Below are 24972 nucleotides of genomic sequence, written 5' to 3'. Positions count from 1 at the left end.
CCTTGTTGCAGATTTGCGCTAGGAAATAGGAGTCGAGCCCTAAGTAATAGGGAGTCCCCTGCACTAGGAAGTAGGTAGCTTGTGTGGAAGGAAATCAGGCTATCTCAATGCAAGGAAGTAGGTGAGCAAAGGTCGAGTGCTTGCAGGATGTCCGCTAGTATAGTGAGGACAAGTGTGTTCTCTGGGTCACTATTTGCCTTGTAAAGAAATTAGATTGCTTAGTCTCTATCAATAAAGAATACTACAACAATGAGAGGGTGTTTTCCTAGTTGGGTTTCACTAGATAAATAATTATCTCGTGTGACGATGTTCTTTATCTTTGTGTTTTATTCAGTTGCTTATATAAATTAGTTTCAGATTGTTCATCATCGCAGTTGCAGAATTTCATGGAAAATCTACATTCTGATACACACAGAGCCTTTCATCCATGATGCATACACAAAAGATGAGGACTTCAAGGAGGTGTTTTGGCTACAAGGCCAAAGTCATGTAGAAGATGGTGACAACAATGCTGACTATCATCTCTAGAATAGTGTGATGTTCCCAATTTTGTGCATGCAAAAATCACTAGGGAATTTTGCTAATATTAAATAGGGAAAATTATTATTTTGTGAGAAAAGGCAGAAATCATTATTTTAATGGAATGGAGGCAAAATAATATTTTATCAAAGGAAGGGAGACAAAATAGTATTTTATTGGAGAATGATGGAAAATTTTATTTTATTGGAGAATGGCGGCAAAATAATATTTTATTGAGAAAGGAGGCAAATTATTATTTTATTTAAAACGACGGAGAGAAGCCTCCTAGTGGAAAATGGGCCCCACCAATAAAATAATAGGAAAAAAGGAGAATCTAGAAGCTAGAAGCGTTGAAAATAATAGCGAGAAAGGGTTCCTTGATTTGTGCCTTAATCAAAGGAACCATAACGAGTTTGTCCTTGAGCATGGACAAGTTCCTATGAGTTAGGAGCTATTTCCTAAAAAGTAGGATGAATTCCTAAAATTTAGGGTGAATTCCTAAAAGTTAGGAGTGCAAGAGGCAGTTGACTAGTGCTAATTAGTGGAAGGCCGAGTTTATTGTCTTCTAGTGCAAGTTATTTCGGGTAAAGGGCGAGTTGATTGAGTCAGACCCCTAAATTATAGGAAGGACGAGTTAACACAACTAGTAAGCTTTTTTTAACTAGTCAATCAACAATTCAACTTTCCTCAAATAGAACTTTCTAGTAATAGCCTAATCAAAGTGCTTATAAGGAGGAACGAAGGCACTTTTGATCATTGTCTTATGAGCATAAGTTGGTGAGACAAGGCAGTAGAGAACACAGGTTGGTGCTTGTGTGAGTTTGATAAAGACTAGATAGGGATCAACAATCTTGCAAGGGTTTCAAGCTCAGTTTAGGCACGAAAACAAGTTTGTTTTCAGATTGAAATTAGTTGTATTTGTAAGAGATCTAATGCTCAGTTTTTATCAATAATCAAACAGAGGGTTTCCCAGTTGGGTGTCGTAGAAAATTATTGTGTTTTTATTGTGTGATTGTTGTTATTTCTGTTCCTAGTCTGCTACAAAGTTTAATAGAGAAATTCTATGATTAATGAGAAGAAATTATATTTTTAGAATTTCTACATGGTATCATACCATGGACCAGAATAAATATAGCACATACAAAAGCAATCTCATGCCTTGAAAAAAGACCATCAAAAGATAAGAAGCAAGAAATTGTTCTTTAAATAGGTCTAGGTGCACTTTGCGATACCAAGGAGCATCATTTCAGATAGGGACACCGGATTAATAAAGTGCATTTTGGACTCCATTGTGGGAGAGGATGGACACAAAATTGAAGAGGTCAACAACATTCCATTCTAGACATGCTGGCAAACAAAAGTAGTTAACAAGGCAAAATTCGAACGCTTGGGATGAAAACTTGACCTATATACAACACTATTATAATAGAATAGTTCACACTTTTGTTGGTAAGTCCCCTTTTGAAACTTTCTTTGGATATTCTCCAACTTCACCTTTGGATGTTGTATATGGACAATAATAAGGAGGAGCAAGGGAGTACCTCATAGGAGATGCATTAAGAGAAGAAAAAATTGTTGAGATGATTAGGCAGATCCATTTGTAAGTATAGGAGATGTTGAAGAAGTCAGGAAAAATATGAGGTCAAGCATGATCAACACAAGACAACGAAGTCTTAGAGTGGGAGATGAGTATGGTTACAATTGAACAAGGAAAGACTACAAGGTCCTGGTAAAGAAGATCAAGGCTCTATGGTATGACCCTTTCGAGATATGGGAAAGGGCGGGAGATAATGCCTATAAACTCAGTCTACCCCAATACATGCATATTTACTCAATCGTGAATGTGGAGAATCTCAAACTCTATGGGCCTTCCATATTGGAGTAGGAGGATAGGCATGTCTTACCTTCCATGGAGGACTTAGCACTAGATGCTTAGGTAGAGTTGGTAAAGGACACTGTTTTGTAGAAGAGGTCTAGAAATACAAGATAGGGGCAACATGAACTGTGGCAAATTGGGTTGAGAAGACAGCTTTTAGTCAAAGAAAATTGGTACTCTAGGGAAGGTAGAGGAAAAATTCCCTCACCTCATTCAATAAACTGTTGGGAGACCAAAAGCCTCCCAAAATGGGGAGGTATGATCCGAATTGGATCATTATATTATTTTTCATCAATCTTGATGCTTTCAAAGTGGGAAAATTGGAGGAATTAGTTTGTAGGATCATTTTTACTGGTAGGTCCTACTTTTGGAGAATTGGGTTTGAAACTTTTCAAAGCCTTTTTAAGGCATTAAGTGATGTTTCTTGGGGGTCAAAACTTACACGCTTAATTGTTGAAACCCTAAATGTTGTTCTACACTAATAGACCTTTCCAACAGTGGAAGAATCATGTCAGTCAACGTTCATATGCACAAATTATGCCTTTCACAAGTTTACTTACTGTGTTGACCACCATGGTATGAGTGGATGTCACATTAGCCCCCATCACCCATGCATATGGGGCTAGCCATGTTTGGAGTTCCAAGAAGACTTTAGAAGGTTCAAACTCGTAACTCTAGTTTACGGTTGAGGGAGTCAAACCTTACCCCTAGTTGGCTATTAGGTTATGTTACTATTGGGCTATTATGAGGAGTAGGGGTTCCATTGTATGCTATTGTATTTTGCTACAAAACCGGATTCGTCCTAAACCCCCTGCGAATCCCGAATCCGGCGAATCCGACACGATTCGGTCCGGATTCGTGTCCAAATCACAGGACACGTCGTGTCCAAGGGCGTGTCGTGATTTTCAGGGGCGTGTCGCAATTTTAGGACACGTGTCCGGTTTCCAGGACTTGCTAAGCTCAGTGCGGGAAAGAAAATGGTGTGTTTGCTCATTAATATTTTCATTTGGCAAGTGATTTGTGCTGTTGCAGCAAGGAGTAGAGCATTTTGGCAGCTTCATGATCAAGTCTAGGCCCTAGTATTGATATGCTATTCATGGTAATGTTAAATTCTTAAAGTAAAAGTGACATTCTCCTTAATCTTCATTTTCATCCTTTTACTTAAATTTTTAACATTACCATGAAATGACTCAGGATGTTTGAGAGTGGTTCCGACCTCATTGGATTTCATATGGAGAAAGTAGAATTTTAGATTTCATTCAAAATCCAGCAGACTTATCAGTTTTTCAGGATTTTAGGATTGGGGGATTGCAATGTTTCCATTGAATTTTGTCATGTATTAGGGTATGGAACTCGTATTTAATCAAGAGCACCAAACCAAGAGCTTCTGAATATGTCGCTCCCGCTCCCGTTTTCGCTCCCGCTCCCCGCTTTCGCTCCCGCTCCCAAGTAACACTGTTCCTAATGATATGGGTCTGGACACCACTGTTGAGTTGGCATTGGCCAACATGGATCTCAATGATCCAGTGCTAGAGCCTGTTAGATTTGATGACTTAGAGGGGTCAACCTCCATACCAACAGATGTAGAGGCGACTATGGATACAGGGGAGGAGGAGGATGCAGAGGAGAGCAGTGGGGACCATGATGATGGGGACACTACCTATGTAACACATTTTGATTTGATGACTTAATGAGAAAACTACAATTGTCAGTGTGTTTATCTTACTATCTTGTAGTTGTAAGTTGTCTTTCAGTTATGAATTATGAATCATGATTTAAATTTTTAATAGATTTATCATTTATGTGACCAGTACCATTGACATTTATTTGAATTTTGTATGTACTATGCATGCTAATAGCTATAGATGAAGATCTATGTTTGAAATCAATAAATTTGTATCATTAATTAAAATTTGTGTAAGAAATATGATAATATCTAATTTTTAATATATATATATATATATATATATTTTTTTAATAAAATAATATATAACGTGTCCTGTTCCGGGGGGTCAGCGTGTCCGAATCCGACACCACGAATCTCGAATCCTACGTGTCCCGAATCCCTGTGTCAGGTGACTTAGGTATTTTGTTTCATAGTTGAGCAAAGCAATTGGGAGTGGGAAGCTAAAGAGCAATGTAAATGTCTCTTTCTTTGTACTTCACATTTTCCATCCTAGAGAAAAGAGATCAAAGCAACCCCACCTTCTAGTTGGGTTTTCTTTCACAAGGGTTTCCCAGGGAAATTGTTTGTGTCTACTATGGATGGTGTGTGCATTTCTTTCTATTTTCTCTTTCTTGCATTTTAGTGGATTTAATTAATTAAGCAAAAGATCAGTGAACTAAAGCATGTGGAATGTAAGGAAAAATTAGCAATAAAGAGTTAAATAATTTTATCATATTTGTTTTGACAAATTGTTCCATTGGAATATCCACGATAACTTATAGATCATGAGCCAAGATGGGTAGAGCAAGGAAAACAAGAGGCACAAATCCAACGTCTAAAACATAGATAGATAAAAGCACCAACCCAAATTGCCAAACACCACTAGTAGGAAGTCCAAACACCCAACACTAACAACTTGAGGTCACCAGAACACAGAGTTCCAAAACAATAGACGCCAGGGTTGGAAGCCCCAATAGAGCAGAATAGATCAATCAACAAAGAACATTCAATCCATCATGCCAAATGTTCGAATTACTAAAGTTGGGATTAGGAATGTACTTGGGGGTCCTACGTTTAAAGATGTTCTCGTAGGGTCCTAACCCCTTGCTTCCTCCAAGATGTGTACACTTGCAAATCAATCACAAAAGCATAGATAGAATATATAATTCAAAGGGGGCATGCATAAGAATAAATAGCAATTTAAATTGTCATTCATAAGATGACAACATATATGGGGAACAAGACATGAGTTTCTTTATTGATGAATAACAATAAGTACATGATAGATACAACCTGATCTAGGCCAAAGGCACTGACGAAGCCTTCCTTTGGATCTGTCCAGCTTGAGCCACGAAGACAACCTCCCTAATAGATGCAAGGAGATGCTAGATAAGGGAGTGAGCATCTCTGCAAAGGAAATTAGGGTTTCCTAGAGACTGGGAGTGCAGGAGGCACAGGTAAAGCATACTTGATCTGGGGGAAATCAAGTATAATGTCAATACCTCTCTTCTTCTATGCATTCAGCCTACCCAAGGGGGGTATATATACCACGTCAAATTAGTTTTTTTAGTTAGGCCACGGGTTCTTATAGGTGGGCTCTCGGTAAAACCTGTAAACCCCGCTTGAAAAATAGCTTTTTATTTATTTTTTTCAAATTTAAAAATGTGGATGCGGGTATAGTGTTTTAGGACCCGTGTATGTACGCGTTTTTGTGTGGGCAGAGCCACGCATGGATTTTGAAATATACTTTTTTAAGATAACCTCAAGTCTGCAAGGGTAAAGGAACTGCCCAAGGCCATATAAGAGCATCTGGTCTACAAGAGTGGTGAATGATGCTATAACAATACATAGACCCGAAAAGGACTAAAAACCTTATTTGGAAGAAAACTATCCTAAAGTAGGTCCACTACTCAACAATGTCACTGAAACCAACTATGCAATGTGCCATTTTCCCACCTGAGCTTTAACAAGACGCACAAGATGGTTCAAAATGCCATTCAAGAATTAAGACTTGCATGTGTGAAACTTGGGGTGGGCGAGTTCTTTCATATCATGTTCTTTCGCATAATATTGTATGGCAGTGGAGGCGCCCTGACATTTATTATAATATATCTCCATAACCTATAACATACAAATGATTAAGGTATGTAAAGCATGTCCCCATTTTTCCGAAGAACCCAACATTGAGCCTTCGCTTCTTTAGCTAGAGTATTAGCTTGTTGGTTGTATTCTATTAGAACTTGGAAGAAAGAGACATTTTGAAATCTGCGAACTTCCTTTTGGATCCATGCTAGTAGGGATGCTAGCTTGCTGTCAATAGGAGTCTTCTTTGAGGTCATTAAGTTAATAATTATACTTGAGTCACCAATGACAATTAGTGTCTTTGCTCTGAGCGCATTTACTAAGAAACACCAAAGGAGGTCATACGCCTTGATGTGATTATTTGTGGAATTCCCTAGACCCCAAGCCTAAGTCGTTTTTAGTTCCTGTGGATCAAGAGTAATTTCCCCTGCACCTGCCACCCCTCTTGTTTAACTGGGAGTTGACAGGCACATGGATACAGTTTATTTTAGAAGTATGTTGTTAGGGATGTCAATTGTTCAACCCTCCCGTTTGAGTGTTAAAGTTGCCCGTTGGCACAAATAACCTCCTGATATGTATTCATAACATGCTGATGAATACCTTTTGTCCAAAGACTCCAAACACGTGGATACAATGGCTTTTCAGTATTGTCAGTTACCAATGTCCATACAAATATTAGCTACTAAGAGGGTCTTTTACTTCATTCCTTATTACTTGAGAGTGGAGACTGTATTGAGTAAACTGGGCTAAATTCACCATTATCAGTTCCTTTTAGAAGAGATCAAGCACCCTACACTGTTGATGCCCTCTAGCACGCACCTAGTTGGCCTTTGCCCTGTTGTTGATTCTTGAATAAATTTTACCAAAATATTAACGTTTTGCGAAGGTTTTTTTAACTATTGCAAATATTTTATTATAATATAAATTCTGAGTAAATCCATCCAAATTTGGCTTTTCACATAATGCCTAATCGTGCAATGGCTTCTTGCTAGAGAAATAAAGCTCTGATGACCTTTAATCATAAAGAGGTACTTTTTCTCAGTAGTTTGATAGGACAAACGCATGCTCTTTCAGGTACAGTAGAGTATATGCACATGTAATGTATTGTAGTCATTTATTTCATTGTATATATGTCCTACGTTTTGGATATTGATGCTGATGGACGCAAATTTTATATCATTTTAGTTCAAGAATGTGAATGATGAATGGGAAGCATTTGCAACAATAGGAACAATTTATTTTTATTTTTTTGAATGTGGGAATGACATGATATGGAACGATTTGGGCCAATGTTGGCAGGTTCTCTTGACGCGATATGAGCCAAACAAATTTGATGAGTCTATTCTTTGGACCACGAGTGGTGACATGGGGCAAGGGTTCAGAACAATACGATTGGTTAACAATATTCACTTGAATTTGGATGCTTTTCATGGAGATAAGAAATCAGGAGGAATCAAAGATGGTAATCCTGTAGTCCTTTGGTCGTGGAAGAAAGGAGATAATCAGCTCTGGAAGATAGTACCTTTCTGTAAGTATTAAAATTAGTAAGATCTCTAACGTACTTAATCTGTTTTTTATGTCTAGTTTTAATGAACTAATTTGAAACCCTCATGGTGGTATGCAGGATTGTTTGACACAACTGCTCTAATGATCTTGTAGCTGCGCAATACCAAGCTTATTTCCATTAACTATTGCTTAATAGAATTTAGCCAACTATCCTGGAGGACTTTGCTTTAGGTGTGAACTTGAGCTATTAATATCATATGGAGTTTGAAGCACAAATATTTCATATGAAGTAGCCTTAGAAAGAAGGCAACTGAAGTTTTTGATTGGTTTTAAGTAGACTAGTGAAAGAACTCCATCTTTGCCTCTGAGCAAAGAATATGCTTTGAAATATCAGTTATGATGTGGCAGATAGCCTTATGCTCTGTTTTCTATGCTTTAAAATATAGCCTTACTCTCTGGATTCTATGCTTTAAAACATCAGTACTTTATGCTCCAGTTTTGATGCCTTTAAACATCAGCGCCTTTATGCCCTCGCTTCAATTCCTTAAAACATAAGTAGCTTTATGCTCCGGTTTATATGCTTCAAAACATCAGTTATTGCGTGGCAAATAGTGAAGTGAGATAAAAGTTTTCACATGGAGTTTGCAACCCAAATAGTGGCATATTTTGTGCATGTTTTCTTGCTATTTTCGTGCTTAACCATTTTGCTTCTCAGTAAAATTGATAAAGATGGTATCGTTAAATTATTGCAACCGACGGTATGTGTTCTGGGATACCAGTGGAATACCTGACAGCTATGTGAATTTCTTTCCACTTACCCTATCTTTATGTAGGTAGCCAGAAAATAGACCATCCAAAATTCTAAGTGGTTCTGAGCAAACAATATGCTTTGAAACATCAGTTATGGTGTGGCAGATAGCTTCATGATTGGGTTTCTATTGATTTTATGCATTAAAATATCAATTATGGCGTGGAACATAGAAAAGTGAGATTAAATGCCATACGGAGTTTGAGGCCCAAATACTGTCATTTGTCCTGGTTTCTATGCGTTGAAACATCAGTTATTTTGTGGCAAATCTCAAAGTGAGATAAAAATGCTACATCGAATTTCAAGCCTAAATATTATCCTATGCTGTGCATGTTTTTATTGTTACTCTCCCGTTCAACTCTCTTGCGTCCCAATAAACTTGTTTATATATGTGGGATTATTTAGTTATATATACGTGGGATTATTTAGTTATTGCAACTTTTGGGATTATTCATTTGTTGCAATTGTGGTTTTGCTAATCCTCCTTGGAAGGGGGATGAAGAGAATTCAAGAGAAATTCACAAGAACAAATACTAGATCCCAACTTAATTGATAAGAATAATGGAATGAATTCAAGGTAAGATATGAGCAAACTCAATTGATAGGTACAAATTACAATGGAAAGAATTAGAGCTAAGATATGAGCACAACAACAAAGGCAAGTCAGGCAAGTCCTTGGTGTGAGGGAGTTGACGAAGGTCATGGTTTTAGGGAGTTTAGAGGCTTGAGTGTAAGGTGAGTGGAATCCTAGCATAAATTTGATAGGAGATTTTAGTAACCATTAAAGTGCTAAAGTGAAACAAATTTTGTGACTCTAAACTAAGTCTAAAAGATTGTTATTCATATGGTAAGTAAATCCACAAAGGTGTTATAGGAATAATAAATAACCTTTGTGAAAAAGTACAATGACTCTACCACACATTTGTGGATTAAATTGAGGGATCTATTTGTGGAGTTTTTAGTGAACTCAAGGTGTTTAATTCCTTGGCTTACAAGAGATGAATGAGGTTGCCGTCATACACTAGAGAAATGGCTAGGGGTGGAATGAAAAATAAGGAGATCCACTTTTGTTCATTTCATTCATTGTGAGTGCACACATCAGATATGAGGATGTTGAAAATCTTGAAAGACATAATGTTATATTTAAAGTACATTGATATAGGATGGTGTATATAGTAAGGTATACAATATTTATTGCTTTATTATAGGGTACATTGATATAGGATGGTGTATATAGTAAGGCATACAATATTTATTGCTTTATTATAGGGTACATATTGTTAACTTTGCTTAAGCATTAAATATTAAACTAAGAAATGCATTTGTATACTTAGGCCTAGCCAAGGGGCTAACTAATAGGGGACTAACAACACATAGGGCACATATTGAGTATTTAGTCTATGTAAAACATGCAATTTCTTTCCAATATTCTTTCTTGAATTATTGGATGAAATAAATATAATAGAACTTCATAGCTATTAATATTCTTTCTTGAATTATTGGATGAAATAAAATAATAGAACCTCAAAGGTATTAATATTGATTAATGAATGATCATATTCTTTGAAATATTTATATTTTACCAGTTTCGATGTTAAGTTTGATTACTTATTAGATGGAATTTAATTTTTCATCCAATAAGTACTCACACTTGATACTTCACAAGGACCAAATTTTCTTTCTCTTTCTTTTACTCTACAACTCCTAAAGTCTTATTTTATTATTCTTAGGAGGTCCATTTTAGATGTCAGGCCAGGAGTAACTCCACGAATACGAATTGTTTTGCATTAAGGGAGAATATGAATATATACAACCCATAAAACCCAAATTTAGATATTCACCCATGGACATATGAGTACTAAAATAATAACCCCTCTTGACTCCCTCTAAATAATTTCTCTTGATTTTTTCTTGCAAACATGTTTTTGGTTAGGGTTGTTCAATGCTATTAGCCTTTGCCATACCAAAGTGGAACTAGTTCAATGCCATAAGCCTTTGCCATACCAAAGTGGAACTATGTAATTTCCTAACTAAATTGGTTAGTTTTAGGTGTTAAGTATGCAGGAAGTTCAATTTATATTTTTGATTTTAATTACTATTATCAGAATAGTGAATGTAAGTAAAAATATTTATCAATTTAACTCAATGTAAGAGTACGAATGTTATGTGAGCATAGAAGAGAAAATTGGGTTTGTAATATATTAATAGGAAATAAAATTTAAGAAATTTGAGAAGTTGACTCCATATCCATCAGTCAAAGTAGATTATGACCGGCATAGAATAGTATCAAGTGATAATAAAGAATTGGATTTGTTGTATTTGTAGGTAGGATAAATGTAAGAAATTATAGGAGTCTTTGTATTTGAGGGAATGTTCATTTGACCAATTACATGTTTATAGGATATTGTTGACTGTCAAATAAGAGGATGACCAATTGGACTCAAAACACAAATTGTGGAGAGCATGTAGATGTCCCTCATCATCTATCAAATCAATAATGCTTTATTTTTTGTTCACATTCTGTTGGAAATAATTAGCATGCATATATAGTTTTTAGTTTAGTGTTTTCATGACATGTTGCACATACACAATCTCCTTAGATGTTCTTTGCATGGGATAGATTGAATTTTTGTCGAGATTGATCGTTCGAATTAGTTGAGATCCTATATACAATTATATCCCAAAAATTAAGGTAACAAATTTAATGTGTTGTATCATGTGTATCTATAAATAGTAATGCTTTTCTTAGATACACTCAATGTTTCCCTTATTTTCTATTGACATTCAAACGTGATCTTATAAGGTAAAAAATAGTTATATTTAAATAGTAATGTTTTTGTTATTAGATATATTTTTCATTTTCCATCTTTTCTCTTGATATTTGAATGCTGCTTCGTTGATGATTATGATTTGTATTTCCATATTTTTTGTATTATTGATTAATTTTTCCATGCCTTTTTAAGGTTCAATTAAGGTGTCTTACATTTTCTATTCCATTTGGCTCAACAATGCTTTTAAGTTTTTAAGGGCATGGTGTACTTGTTATTTGAGCTATATCACAAAAACAAAAACATTATGTGTTAGTATTTAATTCTTTACTTTGCTCATGCTCATGCTCAATGTAGACATATCTCCTCCCCATCTCATTTGTCAATCATCCTTTGATAGAAATATTTTCCTCTTGCAAAGGTACAAATAAATTAATGATTATGTTGTGTTGCTCAACTTCTTCCATGGTTAGCATTCTTGTTCTTCTCACTTGTTTTGTTTCTCAAGGGTCACTCCCTATTGACCTCTATTTTATCCTTATAAAAATATTCACATCTATCTTCATTTTTTGCTCCTTGTTAAATTTTATGGTATGTTCTATGCTTGCAAAAATTACTTCAATATCTTATTAGCCCAATAACAATTCCACTTCAGATTCAATAATAAACTTCAACAATCACTTTATCATTTACTTATTGATAATGATTGTAGATAGAACATCATCAACAATGCACAAGAAGACAAGCCAAGACAATGAACACCAAGATTTAGGCTAATCCCTGGGCAAAACCCCACAAGGGGTAAAACCCAATCGATCCTTATTATTGATTAATATCAAATGTTCAACAGAGAGAGAAAATCCAATTTGTACAATGATGACAAAGTGAAAGTCAAAACATTGACTATTCAGAGATTCAAAGATGACCAACTGGAATCAATGCCAAAACAAGAAGACCAATTTGATCCAAATCTCTATGTCAAATATGCAATGTTGAACTTTGTCGACAACAATTAACTTGCCCTAACCAGAGAAGTCAACGGTGGTCAAAATCCAATCAAACATTCTCCAAACTTTTAGTCAAGCATCCCAGTTAATGCAAACTTAAGAGCATATCAAAATGATGCCAAAGAAATCCAAAAGTCCACTGTCAAAGGAGAGAGTAAACACGAGAAAAATATGCGGTCAACCTAAGGTTAGACCCTGTGGTCAACGCAGGTCAAATCTCATCAAAAACCTCAGTTCTTGTGCTAGAATGTGCGGTCTGTCCAAACAGAATTATCGTCACAAAAATTGTAGCAAAACAGTGCCAAAACTATTGTCAATGCTGGTCAAAGTCAACTGTAGGAGTCAACGCAGAGAGCAGAAGATGGCAAGAAGTGTCTCTCGCATGTGTGGAGAAGTAGCTTCCTCAGATGCTATGCTAACCAATCAGAGGGGAGAAATGTGTATGGTGTTTCTATGCCAAAATGAGGTGAACTTGGCTTATATCTATAGTGGTTGATGTGGGGTGAAGAGTCATGTCTATTCACCAATGGGGCTGACTTGTAGATGAAGGAAGAAGGCTAACATAAAGAAATGCCATTTGTAGAAGTGCAAAAATTTTGATTTTCGATACCAAGGAAGATGCCATCAAGGGTGACCCAAATGTGCAAATGAGCCATCAAGAGGGGTTTCCAAGTAGGGGAATTAGCCCCTAGTTGCACTCTTTAACATATCTCCTCCCCATCTCCTTTATCGATCATCCTTCAATAAAAATATTTCCCTCTTGCAAAGGTACAAATAAATTTATGATTATGTTGTGTTGCTCATTTTCTTCCATGGTTAGCATTCTTGTTCTTCTCATTGCTTTTGTTCCTCAAGGTCCACTCCCTATTGACCTCTATTTTATCCTTGTAAAAATATCCACATCTACCTCCATCTTTTGCTTCTATGGGATTTTAGTAGCCTTACATGTGGTAATTGTCCTTTTGTTTGTCCAATTCCCCTTTGGCATTAAGATGTGGGGTGAAGAGTCATGTCTATTCACCAATGGGGCCGATTTCTAGATGAAGGATGAGGCTGACATAAAGAAATGCCATTTGTAGAAGTGCAAAAATTCTGATTTTCGATGCCAAGGAAGATGCCATCAAGGTTGACCCAAATGTGCGAATGAGCCATCAAGGAGGGGCTTCCAAGTAGGGGAATTAGCCCCTAATTGCACTCTTTAACATATCTCCTCCCCATCTCCTTTATCAATCATCCTTCGATAAAAATATTTTCCTCTTGCAAAGGTACAAATAAATTTATGATTATGTTGTGTTGCTTATTTTCTTCCATGGTTAGCCTTCTTGTTCTTCTCACTGCTTTTGTTCCTCAAGGTCCACTCCCTATTGACCTCTATTTTATCCTTGTAAAAATATTCACATCTACCTCCACCTTTTGCTTCTATGGGTTTTTAGTGGCCTTACATGTGGTAATTGTCCTTTTGTTTGTCCAATTCCCCTTTGGCATTAAGATTAAGTAGTTTGGTCCTTGGGGTGCTATCAATTCTCTAGTAGAATTTGCAATTGGGATGGTGTAGTACTCACATGGCATTGGGTTGACTGCATCTGCTACCACTATAACCACTAGGTGAATTACACCTTCCCCTAATGTGGACACATGTTAATCAGATGATGGAACCAAGGACCTCATATTATTTTACATAACACCTTTATAAGGTTTTCCAAGTGAGATTATGTATGAGCTTGAGCAAGGTTTGTATTCACTACTATTTCTCAGAGGCAAAATCATCATAGATGTTGTAAGGTGGTAGTGCCTTGTGCCATTGTTGGGACATATTTACATTTTTATATGAAAGGTGGTAACTCTAACATAACCTCCACATAAAATCTTATTGACAAAGAAAGATCTAATATAAATTATAACCCCAATAATTCCTTTTATTAGTACCAATGATAATAGATTATAATACTAATTTCTTCCTTGTAGTTCCGACAATCATAATTTACAAAATAAGGGCTTTGTACCTACACCTTCTTCCTCCTCTTTTTGTCCCCACTACTAAGCGTGGACACAATGACAATGTCCACAACAATGGGCTAGCAATTGGAACATGAAGTGTTCAAGTGATCATAGGAAGCTTAATCATGTCACTAATATATTTGGCACAATAAGCTTAATCATGTCACTAATAGACCTGGCACATTGCAAGAAATTCATTAGTGGAAATTTGGGGTCTAAAATATGCCACCTATAAAATTTCTTAAAAATATAAACACTAAATGTTATTCTTCAATTAATAGGATTTAGGATGATGATGTCTACCCCATGGATGAAGAGTGTTGGAGGGAAAAACCTTTTTTTCCTCCGTTTATTTTCAATTTATCTCTTTATAGTTTATTAAAAGTATGAAGTGCATGCATTTGTTGGATGCACTATTAAATTCATCCAACGAATATTTAGATATGATGCTTTCATAAACATGTCATGGATTAAAATGAAGTTACATGAAATACATATCTTTTTGAGAAATACATTTTTGGTTTAGTATAATTTCAGAAAGAGAAATACATGTTTAATGTAAATCAATCTATATTAAGACATTTTTCCATGTAATTTTAGTTTATTTCATGATAGATTTATTAAAAATGTTAAGTTTGATTACTTATTAGATGGAATTTAATTTTTCATCCAATAAGTACTCACACTTGATACTTCACAAGGACCAAATTTTCTTTCTCTTTCTTTTACTCTACAACCCCTAAAGTCTTATTTTATTATTTTTCTTAGGAGGTCCATTTTAGATGTCAGGCCAGGAGTAACTCCACGAATACGAATTGTTTTGCATTAAGGGAGAATATGAATATATACAAGGGGAGGGAGACTATTGGGTTTCATCTCCGAATGTCTCTTTGTCTTCCAACTTTTATTTTTACTATTTACAATATCTACATAAGTTTATCTAATCCCAAAGATTAGGTGTCAACATCACCCCCTTAATCTGAAGGTATGTTAGTGAGTCCAAGCATCATTCTGTATATTTCAAACTTTTCCCTTCCAAGTGCTTTGGTGAAGATGTTTACAATGCTTATTTGTGGAACAATGCCATAGGTGGATTGTTTTGGCCTCAACATGATGTTGAATCAAATGATATTTTGTATTGATGTGCTTGGTTCGATCATGGAACTTTGGGTTCGTGGCCAACTTTATTGCATGAGTGTTGTTAATCAAAAGAGGATTTGAATGCACTTGTTTCTCCTGCAAATTTGATTACTTCTTTAAAATGCAACAAAGTACAAAATAAGAAAACATGGGAATACTAAATGATGAACATAGCAAAATATCTCCATGCCAATTCCTGTGATCACCTCTAATCAGGACACACATTTGCCATGATGTTCCTCCTCTCTTACTTGGCAAGTTCGCCTATCATTTTCACCTTAATTGCTTGAATTTTCCACTATTTGGAGTTGGGAGCGATCAATTGTCGGTTGCTTGCCATAGTGCAGAAACAGAGATTGACCTGACAGTCTTTCATTCCCTGACTGCATGGAGCTCCATGTTGAGAAATTAATTCTCAGGTGACCTGCACACTGCTTCCTGAGTCCCATACCTCCATTTACTCACTGAAGACGTGCGTCGGAGCACAAAGATGGCTTGTATCACCTCAAGGTAGACCCAACACTCTTTCCTGCAGATCGTGGTCCTTGCTGCCTTGACCCAACAATATTTGACAATCGCCATTACTCCTGAGACAAACTCCTTTGTTCCTGCATTTAATCTTGCAGTTGCCAACCCATATGCCTTTAACTCTATTTACCGTGTTTATCGGATAAATTCCATATCGCAATCTTCACAGTGGTACAGTATCCTAATCTTCTAATTTCCAACCTCTGATATGACGAGATCCCTCTGCTTAGCCCTTCCCACATTTCTCACCATAGGATCGAGGGTTGTGACCTGCCACTTAGCCTTGAGGCGCTAGAGTGTTTTTGTTCCTGCTGGGGGCTATTTTTCCTTTGTTAAGTGCTTAGCACCCTTGGTTCTCTAAGTTCTTCTTGACCATGAACTAGCCAAATATCAGAGTCCCTCTCATCGAAAGTTTCAAATTGGGGATTTAACTTTGGAGTTGCGATATTCCCACTTTCAATGTAGCCCATAACTCTCAGTGCTCGGCCCCAATTGCGCGCCTTTGGTTCTTTAAGACTTTGCGACCATGGTGCCAACCCAATATCAGAGCCCCCCCCCTTATTGGAACTTCTTCAAGTATCAAGTGTTACAAAGTACCGACATCCTCAACCTTTGATATTACGTCATCACTCCACATGGCACCTCATGAGTGGTGATGCATGTCACCCAAATTTGTCCCCTTAGGCCCCCTCAAAATGCCAAAAATGCCTGCCATGTATCATTTCGTACCACCACATCATGCTGATGTCAGATGCCACTGTAGCTTTATTGGAACCAATCATATGCGACCATGTGTCCTGCTAGAGGAGAGAGAAAAGGGCTTTGTGATTAAATCCTTTGCTAATCCTTTATCTGTGTTCCTAGCGGTTTTTAACACTATCGACACTTTACCCATGTCACAACTTTTAAAAGGTTCTCATGTTCATAAATTCTGATTCTCTGATCACCGATATGCTTGATGCTTCGATGTGTTGATGTAACATCCCTAAAATGACTCATGGTAAAATAAATAAATAAAAGTTACATATCAGTTATGAAAACTAATTCTAAATAAGGATGAAATCAAGAAAGGAGGAAAAACTGTTCGGTAGAACTGCGGGATGTGGAAGAGGTGGCAAAAGGTATTTCAGTTGTGAACTTGTGGATGGATAACACACCGTTTCGGATTTTCGGAGGAATCTTTTAAGCTCGAGGCGGAGGGATTTTTAGTTCTTGTTTTTTTTTATGCACGTATTCCTGGTGGAGATGGATGCCGGTGAATTAATAGTGAAAGAGTAATGTGAAGGAAGGGGAAGATGGCGAGTGTGCGAGGTATTGCAATGGCGGAGTGGCAAATCTCTTGACTGTCACTGCGTTTTCTGTTGGCATTTGCATTTTCTGAGGTTGCAGCTGATGAATGAGAGAGTCTACTTTCCGAAATTGCTTCTGAACCAAAGGAGTATCAACTGTGCGTAAGTTGAGAACTTGGACTACAGAGCGCACATACGTTTTCTCAGTTGGATGCGGAAGGCTCGTTTTCTCAGTTGGATGCGAGAAGCTCTCACAATGCCGAAGTCGGACATCATTGATCATGCCGGTCTTGACTTTGTTGTTTTCCATAGGATCTATATTGTGTGTTTTTAGAGATATAGCTCTGTCCGCGGTTTGGATAGCTTCTTGGTGGTCAACTAAAGAGATAAGTATATGTTATTTTGCTCATAGAAATAACTATTTCGGGTAAGGAGAAAACATATTCAAACAATAACTACTGCATTCTTGACATATTAAAGAAAAATAGAAGTAAATATTACATTCTTGGAGAAGAGAATGCACATTAAAGAAATAGACGTAAATAATGCATTCTTGGCATATTAAAGAAATAGAAGTAAATAATGCATTCTTGGCATATTAAAGAAATAGAAGTAATTATTGCATTCTTGGCATATTAAAGAAATAGAAGTAATTATTGCATTCTTGGCATATTAAAGAAATGGAAGTAAATATTGCATTCTTGGAAAAGAGAAGGCATATTAGAGAAATAGAAGTAAATATTGCATCTTTCGAAAAGAGAATGCATATTAAAGAAATAGATGTAAATATTTCATCTTCGGAAAAGAGAATGCATATTAAAGAAATGGAAGTTAATATTGCATTTATGGAAAGAAAGAATGCATATAATAGAAATGGAAGTTAAGTTGGATTTTATTGGAAAGGGAAATATGCTTTATTGCATTGGGACGACTTCTTGATTTTGGCGCATAAGAGGTTAGATTAACCTTGTTATGGTTTCTTGATTTTTATTCATAAATATAGGGTATCTTTAATAGTTTCTTGAAAGGAAAAGCATGAGAAACTTACTTATAGGAAGATAGAGAAATGGGGTTATGATGACTTTTCTTAAGAAAGAAGTAAGTAATTGCTTACATGAAATAATGGTAGAGTTCTAAAGAAGGGGATATGTATTGCATATATATTAAAGAAGGGATATTAAGATAAGCTAATGGATGCTCAAAGAACAGTGATTGTGTTATGGAGATGTGTTCTTTATATGTTAGAAAAACTATGTTAATTTCTTGAAAAATAACTATGTGAAAGGAACGCATGTGCAAAGGCGCAGAAACAATAGTTTATTACCTGTATGTAAACATAACCAATGTGTTATATGTTTAAAAAAGAATCATGGACTTGTAAAACTAATGGTTAGATCTCTTAGAGAGAGATATGTACCAGTGTGAATAAGCGTTGTGAAAAGTAGAACAAGAATTTACTTGAATAGATGTACTAGTTAGTTAGTATGTTATGCTTGCTCATGCAGATGAGTAGATGTTAAAAGATCACTTTTAGAGGTTGTTAATGAATTATTAATAATGTATCTAATATTGTTGCCAAAGTTTGTTGACAACTACATTGACAGGAAACGATGGCGGATGGTGCCAAAGGAAAAGTGATGTTAACATTGTGGCAGGAAAAGGATTAATGGTTCATGTAGATGAGTTCGGTTGTAGGATCGTACAACGCCAGAACAATCATGCCACAAAGAATGTTGTATGTGGCGGTATGTAAGTAAAAGATTACATGAGAACTGTATTAGCTTTTAGCTAGTTATGTGATAACTTAATGATAACTCATTGTAATGATCTTATAACAATGGTTAAGGGATGGAATCCCTTATAAGCCATTGAGTGAGGGGTGAAATCCCTCACGAGCGTTTAATAATAAGATTAAACGTTTGCTGGTTTTCACCCTACGGGGTTTCCAGGGTAAATTGGTGTTCAAATGGTGTGATTGCCTTTTGTGTCAGTTTGATAATGATGAGTCCTTGATGTTGAGGGTTCTTTATTTGATGTGACAACCATAATGTCCTAGTACATGATTATTTAATATGGATGCAAGGATTCATGAGACAGTTTATGTTATTACACTACCACAGTGGTGGTTAAAGGTTATGCAATGGTTATGCAACTTACTGTCTTTGATGGCAATTTACTTGACGTACTAATGAATATTATATCTAATGGTTAATGATGATTTGTGGAGTTGTGATTTGGTTAATTACTTGTGGTAATTGTATAAAAAAAATTCTAACTCCCTACTTTTACATGCGAGGTTACCGGGGTATGTGACAGTTGAACTCCTCCAAGCTCTGATGTTGATCGCCGATCTCTGATGTCTCTGGACCTCTAATATGCGATGCGATGATATGATTGATGCTCTGATGTTGTGATGCGCTGGTATTCCCGACCTCCGATATGCGATCGCTGATATATCTGATGCTCTGATGTTGCAATCGTCGATATCTCTAGACCTCCAATATGCGATCTCCGATATTCTGGACCACCGACATGCGATCTCTGATATTCTTTCCTTCCTGAGGCTTTAATCCTTGAAACTTCAGCAGACCATATCTTTTGATCCAGGAGTCCATTTTTGGACTTCCACATATCGTTGGAAAGCTTGTTCAGATCACTTTCCAATGGAGAGGGTCTGATTTAGGCTTTGAGTCCTTATGCTACTTAGAGAATGACTACAAACTTCTCTGCTCATTTACTCTTTGGACGGCTAAAAACATATTTTGTAGTAAGTGACAACAATACCAATCAACCTGAACATCTTCATCTAGGTTAGAAGTGTCTAAAATTTTATTAAATCAAGAGTTGAAATCTTTAACTTTTTCATTAGGGCCCATATTTATATTAGATAATTCAATTATTAAAGAGGCTGGAGTCTTATCATTATTGAATTTCTTTAGAAATATTTCTTCAAAAGTATCCCAATCAACAATGGAATTAGTAACTCGAGATAAGTACCACGATGCAACTTCACGTTCAAAAGTATATGGAAATAACCTACAAACTACATCTTCTTAATAAACAACATTCAAATTAATAGCCAACATGAAGTTATGTATCTGTTCTTTAGGACGAAGACCATTATCAAGATTAAATTTTGGTAACCATATTTTAGGGTGTTTGGGAAGAGGATGTAATGGACCCTGTAGATTAAGAGCCCTTGGGTTTTCCCATGGTCTATGTGCCATCTTAGTAGAGGTAGAGGTTGCACCATTTGCAGTAGTAGAAGAAGTAGTAGTGGATGATGATGGTATAATGGGTGACGATGGACCTGCCGAATTGGTAACAATTGGGATGACTATAGGTTGATAGAAGAAGGAAATATAGATGAGGTTGAAAGAGGAAGAGTATGTAATGGATGAGTAGTGGTCGAAGTAATGGTAGGTGTATGTGGAGGTGAACCAAAAGAGATAGTTCCACTAGTTGATGAATCATAACCTGTAATAGGTTTCTTTCTATGATGAGTGTCTAAAGGAAACTCAAAGGGTTTAATTCCTAGCTTCTCGCTTTGAGCTCTAGTTAGAATGTGAGAACTCTTCATTGATGAGGTAACACTTCGCTCATAGGATTTAAATACTTTAGGTTGTTCTCCCTAAATAAATAATCCTTCGATCTTTTGGATAATGGTTCAAATGTTAGGGAAAACAGGTGGATCTTGAGGTAAAGTTGTATTGACTGAAGGTTCATTAGAGGATCTTCTAACAGTGCTAGGAAGTGTGTGAAAAGGATCAGTAACTTCATATCATGGGGGAGGTGATGATTAATGAGTGTTTTGGGAAAATTTAGTGTTTTAACAAACGCCTAACCCTCTAGACTTAGTAGCTAGTCTAGAAACAACAGACGAAGTAATTTGCTACCTTTTCTTTAATCAACAGATAAGAGAGGTAAGAAAAGAAACCAACCTGTAGCTTTCTCTTTCCCCCTCTCTCCCTTTATCGATCCTGTCACTCCTTTTTGTACTTAACCCGCTTAGAAAGTACCTGCACACAAGCTGAGACAGAAACCAATCAAAGCATACAATAAAGATTTGTTAATTAAACATATCATAGAATCTAGAATACGATATACATATGAGAACATGAATGGAAAAAGCTTTGAATTATTTATTGATAAAAGGAAATATTACAACCCATGAATGTTCATGCTTGATTCAGTGTCTTCCTTCCAGTTCAATCCCTTCTCTCCTCATGAAACAACAATTTGACATCATTACAATACTCTTACTAATCTCATTCAAACAACATCTCCTTAGAAATCCAACCTAGACTAGCCTTTGAATGCTTGATCAATTTATAGTTGAATGGAGGAGGTTAAGCCGTAATGGTCTTCATGAATGCTCTGCCAAAATTGGGAGGTGGTTCCATGGAGGAAGGGATAATGGATTGAGGTTCATTCATCCTCTTCCTCATCCAAATGCAAGCTCAACTAACCTGGAAACTTCCAAAAGTATCCATTGGATGAGGAATCCAATGGGTTCATTTAAAAAATTCGATGAATCTCGCTCAGCACATGCGAAACAAAGGTTAAGTGCGTTGCAGTGCACCTAGTCAATGCAGTTTCTGCATTGCAATGCAGCCTGATAGAAGGCTACCTGCGCTGATCTCCTTAGGGGCAATTTTTGGATGAATGGTGTCATGGAAACTCTTGGGAGGCAAGCATGATGTAGGTTGATCTCATTAGGGAATGTAAACAACTGAATTAGGGCTCGATGGACCCTAATAATATGGATCTGGAATTCGGGATTGATGTGCCCAAATTGACCTGTAACAGTTGCCCTCTAAAGCATGAAGTCGAAAATAAACATGTCGAGTGAAATGCTTTACCATTTGGAGAGAAGGTTTCGAAGTGGAAGGAAACCTGCATCAGTTACAATACAAATATCATGATAATTTGATTTTTCTCATGAACTAGCTTAGGGAAGGCATACCCATTCTCAGCTTATAAACTTTCATTACATGTACAAATACAGTCGTCTATAGATATAGACCCATGAATGGATGACCATGAATGTAAGGCCATTGTACATTTGATTTAGTACTCCTGAAAAAATATCACAGCCCGGATGGATGAAACTAGATCTGAGGTCTTCAATCTCATTCAATCTTCACTTAAGTACAAGTCTAACCATGTGAATAGATGATCTGAGGTCGAACATGGAGAGACATTGTCTGATTACCAACCAATGATGTAAGCCGTTAACAGATGCGAGAGGAATCACTCATAATGATAATGACCCTCAAGGTACTGTAGTACATTTCGCATGGTATGAATAAATGATTTGAAGTCGAACACCATACGAAGTCTTTCGGTCGAAGGCTAGTGATGTCAACCTATTGCTGAAAGCGAGAAACCTGCCATTGATGTATGCAAGTCTCAAGGTACTGAATGGGTGTTTCTAAGTCAACTTCTTGGATGATGTGCTAATGTCGACAAGAAGCGACTCATCGCAGGAGGGCCTTGATGTATCCCACATCAACAAAACAAAATGAGGTAAATGATTTTGGAGATGAAACATCGACTGACGACACAAAGTTCTGGAATGGCAGCATGAAAATGAAGGTTTACAGTATTGTAAAGGATAAAGTTTTGAACTGAATGACTTCTCTTGAACATATCAACGACACTAAAGTGAATTGGTAGCATTGACCCAAAACGAAGCAATGGATGGTACGATAGACCAATGGTGTGATAACCATCAAGTTGAATGACCCAACCCAAATAATCACGGCGATGAGGTGAAAAAGTCATGTTCAAGAGCGACCTGCTACCATAAAGTTTTCTCGGCTTTTTCCCATTTTCCCCAATTATTTCTAACCGTACCTCTTTATTTTTATTAAGCTTGAAGAGGATAACATATGCTTGTTGTATAATTCCACCCTTCAGGTGAATTCATCGCTATTTGATGTTTTAACGATTCTAGCGAAGGTGAAACTCGATCTTGTCTAGATGGACAAGTTTTTCGCTATTTAATGTTTTTAACGAGTTTAACGACAAAAATAACTCGGTCCTTTTCACATTTAAAGAGTCTTAAAAGGGACTAAAATGAAACTCCACAAGTTCTTTTTTGTAAATTTGTCTCTCAAGTCCAAAAAAGCATAAAATAATACAAGAGAGAACCTATTGATCATGTTCGATCAACGAGTACCTTTTTCGTAGTTAATCTATCTCAGCCTGAAGAAGGATTGAAACTATACTGAGTAGATATCGATTCTAATCCGTTAATGAGCTAGAAACGACAAGCCCTTGACAATCTTTTCGTGTTTAGAGAGTCTTAAAAGAGCTTAAAAAGGACTCGATTTTGAGGAACGAGTGGTGTCTAGGGTAGCAACTGGTTCCGGTGATGTTGAAACTTCTCAAAACATGTTGATTTATGTGAAGCGGCTGGCTAATAAGACCACTCATTGTAACTGTTCCTCGAAAAAGGTAAAACAACCAAGTGAAAGCGTATGATCGGCCAAAGGGATGTGGCGATGGGATGAAAACGACCAAGGCTCATCTAATGAAAGAGGATGATAGAATGGCAATCACGAGGGTTAAAAATGGAAATGGGTTAATTTTTAGACAAGCTTGAACTATAGTGAACTGTGCTTGGATTCAATTTCATGTTTACAAAAGCTTGAAATGAAAAACTATGCTTGGATTCAGTTTTATTTTTACACAAGCTTAAAATGAAGAGCTATTCTTGGATTCAGTTTCATGTTTATACAAGCTTGAAATGAAAAACCATGCTTGAATTCGGTTTCATTTTTGCACAAGCTTAAAATGAAAAACTATGCTTGGAACTAGTTTCATTTTTACACAAGCTTGAAACGAGAAAAAACTTTGCTTGACACTGATTTCATTTTTACACAAGCTCGAAACGAGGAAAAACTATGCTTGAAATTGGTTTACATGCCCCCAACATGATGAAAAGGAGAGTCTTTTGTAACCAGATGGAAGTCGCTGCGGTGAAGCAAGACAATTATCCAACACCTATTTGGCTTCGTCCAGATAGGGACAAAGGTCAATGGGGTGATTCCCTTCACATAACCTATAGGGAAACTTAACTTTACCATAAGGTGCATGCCCCCCAAGCTTCATTACATTCACCTAAGTAGACTACTTGTGGCCATTAGGTGGATGGAATGAAGGTTCTTTTACGAGATCAAGTGAAAGACTCGACTGGGACTTTACGAGATCTAATCAAAGACTCAACTTGGAATTTTGCTCCAGGGGACCTTGTTTCATTTTTTAATGAGCTTGACACAAGACAAGGAACAATGCTCATACCCTTGGTTTCATTTTTTAATGAGGTTGACACAAGACAACAAACTGTCCTCAAATTCTTTGTTTCATTTTTTAACGAGCTTGACACAAGTCAAGGAACTATGCTCATATTCCTTGGTTTCATTTTTTAACGAGGTTGACACAGTAAAAGAACTATCCTCGGGCTTGGATCACAACTCATAAGAGGTCATGAAGGAGAGATTTGGTTCCAATGCCCCCAGTACATGACGTACAACATCATTGAATTGATCGTTAGTTGATGTAGGTATGGAACAGGTTGCCACATAATTAACCCATGGCAGGGATGATACCATTGGTACAAAAGGACCACTTAGGGAAGATGGTTGAATAGGAGCTATATTTGGACCGGGAAATGAAAGTTGGTCAACGGTGACAATTTTGCCTTCATGCAAGAAACAAATCACTCGAAAGAGTGTTGAAACAATAGCTCCCATGCCATAAACATAGTCACACCCAAGA

General features: G+C 36.6%; 1 protein-coding gene across 1 annotated transcript in view; it reads left to right on the top strand.

Annotated features, from left to right (window-relative positions):
- Positions 1-24972, top strand: part of LOC149165614 (ricin B-like lectin R40G2) — a 139001-nt gene that overhangs the window by 38806 nt on the left and 75223 nt on the right. The window contains exon 3 of the mRNA XM_089429878.1: positions 7443-7675. Within this exon, the coding sequence (XP_089286004.1) occupies positions 7443-7675 (233 nt within the window). The remainder of the gene's footprint in view (positions 1-7442; positions 7676-24972) is intronic.

Source organism: Pinus tabuliformis, chromosome 5_1, assembly GCF_031772625.1.
Source record: "Pinus tabuliformis cultivar Carrire ecotype Pingquan chromosome 5_1, CPIR1, whole genome shotgun sequence".
Taxonomy (NCBI): Eukaryota; Viridiplantae; Streptophyta; class Pinopsida; order Pinales; family Pinaceae; genus Pinus; species Pinus tabuliformis.
This window is presented reverse-complemented; position numbering and strand designations above follow the sequence as displayed.